Source organism: Xyrauchen texanus, chromosome 2 (genome assembly GCF_025860055.1).
Source record: "Xyrauchen texanus isolate HMW12.3.18 chromosome 2, RBS_HiC_50CHRs, whole genome shotgun sequence".
Lineage (NCBI taxonomy): Eukaryota > Metazoa > Chordata > Actinopteri > Cypriniformes > Catostomidae > Xyrauchen > Xyrauchen texanus.
In genome coordinates this window covers 3123499-3132488 of record NC_068277.1, presented here as the reverse complement: position 1 = coordinate 3132488, position 8990 = coordinate 3123499, and the positions used below count along the sequence as shown (strand labels likewise).

General features: G+C 42.0%; 1 protein-coding gene across 1 annotated transcript in view; it reads left to right on the top strand.

The window, feature by feature from the left end:
• Window positions 1-630: 630 nt before the first annotated feature.
• The window catches only part of LOC127618007 (uncharacterized), a 34979-nt gene continuing 26619 nt past the window's right edge, over window positions 631-8990 (top strand). Inside the window, exon 1 of the mRNA XM_052090218.1 lies at window positions 631-926. Coding sequence (XP_051946178.1) covers window positions 634-926 — 293 coding nt within the window. The 5' untranslated portion in view covers window positions 631-633. The remainder of the gene's footprint in view (window positions 927-8990) is intronic.

Genomic DNA, 8990 nt, shown 5'->3' with positions numbered 1-8990 from the left:
TTTACTTAAAAGTAAGACGTTATAGATTAAAATAAGTTTCCCAACGCTTCACAAAGAATCAAGTCTATAATTTGTTTCTTGGGGAAAACATCACTGTGATTCACAAACACAAAGGCCACCCACTTGCCCTTTTTAATTTATTTTTTATTTGTCTTAATATGGAAAGGATAGCAAAATATGCAATAAATTATTTAATAAGGTGACAAAATGCATGCCAACACAAATGATAAAACATTAAAGTTGTCTTCGTTTTTGAACACTGCAGCAATTTATTACAGGTAATACAGTACGATATCGGTGAATGAGACCCATTAAATATTTTCTTTGCTTCAATAGTAAAGGAAAACAAAAATCCACATTTTTTAATTTAGTGTTCAAATTTAATAGTTCAAATATAAATACTTATGTGGACATTGATCTGAAACTAATTCTCATTTAAATTATATATATTTTTTAATTAATAAATTCGAGTGAATCTGATCTTTGGCATGTCAGCTGTGAACTGTGAGAAGGACAAATACGTGACGTGCTTTAGGCTCCTCCTTCAGTGCTGTGTTTCTACTAGGTCCTGTAGACTACTTTAAAGTCCTATCCAGCAACTTCATTCTTCACATTCTGTGTATACTCGACATCATGTCTGGAAGAGGTAAAGGCGGAAAAGGACTCGGGAAAGGAGGCGCCAAACGTCACCGCAAAGTGTTGCGTGATAACATCCAGGGAATCACCAAACCCGCAATCCGTCGTCTCGCTCGCCGTGGCGGTGTCAAGCGTATCTCCGGTCTGATCTACGAGGAGACTCGCGGTGTGTTGAAGGTGTTTCTGGAGAACGTTATCCGTGATGCTGTCACCTACACTGAACACGCCAAGAGAAAGACCGTCACTGCCATGGACGTTGTGTACGCGCTGAAACGACAGGGACGAACTCTGTACGGATTCGGAGGATAAACGACTTTATTCAGGAGAAATCAGACCAACCCAACGGCTCTTTTAAGAGCCACCCACAATCTCATATAAAGAGCTGATGTCTTTTACTTCACTGATGTTTAATTTTGAATCACTTGTACTTTGAAAGAGTTTAACTTCTGCAAGATTGTAAACTTTTACTCCGAACAAACATGAAATATTAAAAATGTGTTTTGTTATATAATTTAATATTACTTTGCTGTTATACAAACGTGTTTTCACATTATCGTAAACTCGCACATAATATTGTTTAAGTGTGTCCGTGATTATTGAGTCCAGGATGAGGCTAAAGTGCCCACAGGTTGTAATTTATGAGTATGTACATATTAAGCACACATTAGTCGTTATCCCCATGTAGAGTGTCCATAACGATCATAATCTTTAATAATCAACAGTAAAAATACAACACCAAATGTATTAATACCCCTTTTTAAAGCAAAGTTATCCATCTGCAGATTGTTACAGGAATGTTTCTCTGCCTTCATAGTTTAAATCTGTTGAAGCTCATGGTTCATAATGTTGACAAATTATACAACTGCATAATTTGCCAAAATTAACCATTTTTTGACTAGATTATATAGTAAATGTGAACTAATTTATATGGGGGGCATGTGTAGCATGTCTGGATCGGACACTCTCTCACACAAAGACCACACACCCACTTGATGAGATCTAGTGCTCCTGTTTAATCTGTAAAGGTGAAAGATCAACAGGGCATCAGCTTTTCTCTCTCTTCCAACACACTGAGCATAAGATGCTAATTAGTTAGCGCTATGATGAATTTCATAAAAATCGAATTACAATTAAACACACATCACCGCTAACACGATCAAATGCTGCCATCACTTAAATCACACTTATTGAGCAATCAGTATATATTTAGACAATAACCATCATCTTACCAGAGATTCACGGAGAAAAGCAACAGTGCACACATATTCTCATCAGCCTCGCACATAAATAGACTGAGGCTATCCCATGTCGCACCCCATGACACTCCCTCCCCAAACAAACACCCGAAGTAAAGTTTTGCCACAATAACATTATTTTCTTTTAACGTATGAACTATAACAGGAACAAAATTTCGTGAAGTTCAATACATTTTTCTAATAACAAGACATAACTGAAATTGAACATTAATTCCGACAATATATTTGAAAATAATACAAATAAAAAAACAAAAACACAAAAGTCAATACAATTAATGAATAAATTACACCAGTTACACATGCACATCAACAAGTTTTAAAGTTGTTAATAAAAACGATTAGCTTTGAGTTGATATTGTAACAGTACCTCTTCAGAATAAATCCAGAAGAACCAAATATAAACATGTAGTACACACACACTGACAGCTGAGAGATTTCTTCACAAGGCCCATCTCTGTCCCCACAAAGTGACAGTCAAATATAAAAGTATAAAATGTTAATTAAAATAATATCTTAATTATCAAAATGTCTCTCAAGAGAGCTGCTGTCATGTCGTATCATCATATGTTTTGCTCTTGTTCTTTCCTTCTACTCTTATGGACTCTCCGGACTCTCGCCGCCTCTTGCGACTGGAACGAGCCTGCCTTGCTCGCCCGATTTCTGGAGGGTCTCTGCGCGGAGGTCAAGGACGAGATTCTCTCCCGTGAGGTTCCCACTCGAGTGGATTCCGTGATTGAACTCGCCATCCGCATCGAGAAAAGAATCGACCTTCACCGCCGGACCCGTAAGGCTGATTCTGCTTCTCTCTCAGCCCCTTTTTTCACTGCGCTACCATCCTCCTCCTTCGCCGCGCCGTCAGAGCCCATGCAGTTAGGGGGCATCCGCATCTCGGCTACAGAGAAGGAGCGAAGAATTAACCATCGCCTCTGTGATTGGAGAGTGACTGGTGAGCGCAACGACCCTGGCCTCTCCTTCAAGGTCCTGTTCCACATTCCCTGTCCACCTCCGTTGGATTTGTCTAGACAGTTCATCGTCGAGGTAGATGCGTCCGAAGTACTTTTGGTGGCCCACTCGAGAGCGTGATACGCGGCGTTTCATAGCAGCTTGCTCCATCTGCGCTCAGACTAAGTCCGGTAACTCCCCCCGGCGGGTCTCCTGAGACCACTTCCCATCCCCTCGCGACCATGGTCCCATATTTCCCTAGACTTCATCACTGGTCTTCCTTCGTCGGCTGGTAAGACTGTTATTCTCACGGTTATTGATTGTTTCTCCAAGGCGGCCCATTTCATTCCCCTCGCTAAACTCCCCTCCGCCAAGGAGACGGCACAGATTGTTGTCGAAAATGTTTTTCGCATTCACGGTCTCCCGTCCGACATCGTCTCAGACAGAGGTCCGCAGTTCACGTCTCTATTTTGGAGAGAGTTTTGTCGCTTGATTGGGGCGTCCGTCAGTCTCTCGTCCGGCTTCCACCCTCAGTCTAACGGTCAAGCCGAATGGGCCAATCAGACTGTTGGCCGCATTCTGCGCAGCCTCTCCTTCCGCAACCCCGCGTCCTGGGCTGAGCACCTCCCCTGGGCCGAATACGCCCATAACTCCCTTCCGTCGTCCGCTACTAGTCTGTCCCCCTTTCAGTGTTGCCTTGGTTATCAACCTCCGCTGTTCACGTCGCAACTCGCCGACTCCAGCGTCCCCTCCGCTCAAGATTTCGTCCAACGTTGCGAACGCACTTGGCGGAGTGTTAGTTCAGCCCTGCGCCGTTTTAGAGCCCAGACAGTTAAGGCTGCTAATAAGCGTAGATCCAAGAGTCCCAGATACTGCCGCGGTCAAAGGGTGTGGCTCTCCACCCTCAACCTTCCCCTTAGGTCCGCCCCTCGTAAACTGACCCCACGCTTCATCGGCCCGTTCCGAATTTCTCAGGTCATTAACCCCGTTGCGGTACGACTTCTCCCCCGCTATCTTCGCCGTGTTCACCCGGTTTTCCACGTCTCCTGTGTCAAGCCAGCTGCCCGCACTCCCACTCGTCTCTCTTCCCCCCCGTTCACGTTGAGGGCGTCCCCATCTACAGGGTCCGCAAGATTCTAGACATGCGTCCCCGGGGCCGTGGTCATCAGTTTCTGGTCGATTGGGAGGGATACGGTCCCGAGGAGAGAAGTTGGGTTTCCTCTCGGGACGTTCTGGACCGTTTGCTGATTGATGATTTCCTCTGGAACCGCCAGGTTTCCTCCTCGAGAGCGCCAGGAGATGCTCGCTGGGGGGGGGGTACTGTCATGTCGTATCATCATATGTTTTGCTCTTGTTCTTTCCTTCTACTCTTATGCCATCTATTGGCTCTCTTTTGTTACTTCTCTCCTTTTCCCTCGCTCCCCAGCTGTCTCTCGTCTCCCCTTAATTCTTTGTCAATTTCCTTCCCACCTGATTCCGTTTTCCCCGCTGATTAGCGCTCTACTTCTTTCCCTGCTTTCTCTGCCTTCATTGTCTGAGTCTCACTTGAGAACGCTACACGCTGTTACTATCCACAGTCAGAATTGTCGCTGTCCAGTCCTGTCCCGTATTTGTTTCCGCTCCTCTGCACCCCTCTCTCTGTTAACAACCTGGATTTGTGTTCTATTCAGTTCGCCCCTCACTGCTAGAGGTCTGGTTGTTAATGTTTACCTTTCGCCTCTCAAGGAGAAGACTTTGTGTTCTGTTGTGATCTAATTACGAACTTTCATTAAAGACTGCTTTTTGTTATATCGCTTTTGGGTCCTCACTTACCGCACAACAGCTGCTCTTTTGACGTCCGCAGTAAGATGTCGTGTTGGCCAGCCTTTTTCTTTTACGTTTGCCACATTTTCAATCGATGATGTGCATAAAGCCCTAATGTCATTGGACATCAAAAAGCCTGCCGGCTCAGATTGTTTAGAGCCATATTTTTTAAAAATTGCTGCAGATTTTATTGCTAAACCGCTCACGTATATTTTTTATTTGTCCTTGGTTCAGAATGTAATGCCATCAATTTGGAAATCTGCTTATGTCCTCCCCTTGTTAAAGGGAGGAGATCCTACCTTGCTAAACAACTAAAGGCCTATCTCCAACTTGTCTGTGCTGTCAAAAGTCTTAGAGTGACTAGTAAGTGAACAACTGAAAGAATTCCTGAGTGTTTATAATATCCTATCAGAGCTTCAGTCGGGTTTCCGAAAGGAACATAGTACCATCTCTGCTTCATTGAAGGTGGTGAATGACATCATTGAGGCACTGGAAAGCAAAAAGATGTGTGCAGCTCTTTTCATCGATCTTTCTAAAGCTTTTGATACGGTGAACCATTGTATTTTAAAACAGAGACTGCTCAACATTGGTCTTTCTGAGAAGGCAGTTGGCTGGTTTGAAAATTAGCTCTCAGATAGGACTCAGTGCGTCACTTTTGACGGTATTTCTTCAGGTTTCTTACAAGTTGTATCAGGGGTTCCTCAGGGTTCGGTGCTGGGCCCACTTTTATTTACCATTTATGTAAATGATCTTGGTTCAAATGTCCATAATGCTCTGTTTCATATTTATGCTGACGACACAATTATTTACAGTTGTGGAGAAACCCTTCACCAGACTTTTCAGTACCTGCAGGATGCCTTTGATGTTGTACAATCTTGGCTTTTTGACTCAAAGCTTGTGTTGAATGCAAATAAAACAAAGACGGTCTTGTTCTCAAATAATAGGAACTCCACAGCTATCCCTCCAAACATTGTAACCCTGCAGGGAAATCTAATAGAGCATGTGGCAGAGTATAAATACTTAGGGCTTTTACTTGATGAACATTTGACTTTTAAGGCTCATATCCAAAATTTAGCCCAGAAACTAAGGTTAAAGCTTGGGTTCTATTTTAGGAATAGGGCCTGCTTTTATCTTGTAACAAGGAAGAAATTGGTCGAGGCTACCTTTCGGTCTCTTATGGATTATGGTGATTTTTTTTATATATGCACGCCCTGAATAAATATTTGCACCAACTGGATTCAGTTTATCATGGCGCACTGAGATTCATTACAGGGTGCAAACCCTTTACACATTGTTGCACTCTGTATGATCTGGTCCAGTGACCTTCCCTTGCTAAGCGCAGGCTAACCCGGTGGCGATTGTTTATATATAAATCCATTATTGGGACATTGCCCCCTTATTTATGTAGGCTTATGTCCTTCAAGCCCAGCATTTGCTCTCCGCGGTCTAATGATAATCTCCACATGATTGTGCCTAGGGCTCGAACAGAGTTAGGGAAGCAAGCATTTAGAATTTCTGCTCCATCAGCGTGGAACCTATTACAGAATGACTTAAAACTTGATAACTTGGTCTCCTTTGGTCACTTTAAGAGGCTAGTAAAGTATCGGGAAGCAGGCACAATGGGCACCTGTCCCTGCTTCCCAAATTAGGATAAGTCTATTGTATTGTAATTTGTTACATTGTATCTCTAACTGTTGTAAGGCCATTGTTTTTTTGTTTTTTTTTAAGCGTGGCTGTTTAACTGTATTGTTAATGTATTATGTTTTGCATGTTTATTGTATATTTTGTATTTTATGTGAAACTTTTATTGCGGCCTTCTTGGCCAGGGCTCCTTTGTAAAAGAGACTTGTTCTCAAAGGATTTCCCTGGTTAAATAAATAAATAAAATATTAGTTATTAGTACTTGTTTTTTTAATAGGTTGGACTTCGGGATGCTTCGCCTGTGGTGGTAACACACAGCAAGTGCTCGTGTGTGGCAGGCACTGCTTTGTGCAACCATACTGTTGCTTTACTTTTTCAAACTGCTCACTACTCTCAGCTTAATATGGCAGTTGTACCCCCTGTGCTTAGCTGCACAGAAATAGAGCAATGCTGGCATAAACCACGGACATTGGTAATCATTGAACAGTATGTTCAGACAGTATGTTCACAGAATAGTTGAGGGAAAGAAAACACCACTGCCTTATCGAAAATCTCAATTGTGGAAGGGTTTTGTTTTTAATTTTAAGCTATTTCCTCCATGATGACTTTTATTTGTCTGTAGGGTGTAAAACCAGGACCCATCAATTCCATGGTCATCACAAAACCTGTACCAAATCGCACAGAACCAGGTGGAGTGAGGTAAGTTCAGCTGTGGCATTTTGAAATTTTTGTTTCATGTACAGGATATAAAAATGCTAGTGGCCATATTTTTAAAACACATATGTTTTAAACATGTCCATAACAGACATTCAAAATAATCCACACTATTACAGAAGATAGAAAAGCAAAGATTATGTATATAAAATTTACATTATCAACATTAATTCTCATGTTAAACATATCTTTACAGAAGTGGACTCTACAGAGGGATGGTGGGCCCTTTACCAGATCCTTGCATGTTCAGATTTGTGGAGGCATATGCAGACTTCAGCCTTGTGGACAAGCCACTTGCTACCACCATGAACATGACAGCTGAAAAGCCACTTGTAGAAAGTGCATTTGGGTTGGTCCAGGAAGGAAGTGCATTATCTTTACACAGTCCTTACACTTACAGAGTCTGAACATGACATTAGATATGGCTCAGAAAATTGAAGCGGCAAACATGTGACCAAAGCTCTTGTCCTGAGCGGCATGACCTTCGCAAACCAAGGGTAACAGCCTCCAGATTTCGGGAGATGTGCCATGTCAGAGGCCTGAGTTCTGCAGAGTCCCTCGCCGAACGCATCATCAGGGGATGCAGGCAGACAGCAGAAATGAGAAGAGGTGCAGAAATGGAGTCAGAGGTAACAGTTGAGTACAGCAAGTTGAGAAATGTTAACTACTCACCTTGTGGTTTAATCGTTCATCCTGATGCCCCCTGGATTGGTGCGTCCCCTGATGGTGTAGTGTTCGATCCCACTGAACACTCTCAATTTGGGCTTGTTGAAGTTAAATGTTGAAGTTAAATGCCCTAATATCAAAAAGTTTGTTGACTGCAAATATTTGCAAATGGAGTATGGGGCAATTTCTCTAAAAAAAAACATGCATACTATTGGCAAGTGCAGGGACAACTACTGGTCTCCGGAATGCATTGGTGTGACTTTGTGGTGTGGGCTCAGGAAGATTATTTTGTGCAGCGCATCTACAGTGACACAGCCATGTATAAAGTTATTAGAGAGAAGATTGATTATTTTTACTTCTACACATACATGCATAAATACTTGTCAATGAAACATTAATTTTGTTGAAAAAAATTCCAGTGAAACCGTACTGATAAAAATGTGTTTATTGTAAATAAATGTACAGTACAAAGTGATCTTTATGAAATTGTTACTTTTTAAAATTACTTTTTACAAATATTTATTCAGAGGTCTTGCCTAAATTAAACTAAATAAAATCACAACAATTTAGATTATACAGAGTTATATAATAAATGTTATAAATAAAAGATTGTCAAGAATAAAGTCAATTATTAACAACTAGCCTATGTTTTATTTACTGAAGAGTAGAAATGGCAGGACATTATTTGACCCATGTCTTAACTAATGCCTTGTTCTGATAATTTGACAACAGGCATGCAACTGTAAAGAGCTGATTGATGTTTACAGTATGGGAAAGCAGGATGACACCATCAAACAGTTTATTTTGTTTGATCCTCCTGATGACCCGTTCCACATGCACTCGCAGCCGTGCTGTGGCCTGTGTTTCCTTCACCTGATGTGCTGGCATCTGCTTTGTCTTGGTCAGGAATGGTGGACAGTACACTTTACATTTGACACAGTCAATGATTAGGAAACCTTTGTCTAACTTTGTCAAATAACCTTTGTCAAATAACTGCAACGTCTTCAGTTGTTTGGCTATTCCAGACTGTTTAAAGATCTCCTTGTCACTCATTGACCCAGCATAAAGCTGAGAGGTGACTGCACCATGTGGCGCTATCCCAATGAGGCCTTTCATTGTGCAGTGAGATTTGTAGTTTGAGTACATTTCACTCTGGAGTAGTGGGGAGGATGGTGTCTGACATCTGAGTTCAGTGCAATCGAGTATCACCTGTGTGTCTGGGAAAGCACTGAACTCTTCAGGGAGGTTAGCTTTGACTTGAGCTGGTGAAAGCCACACACACACTGATCCTAACAGTGAGTAGAGGTAGTTTGTCCATGTTGAAATTATTCT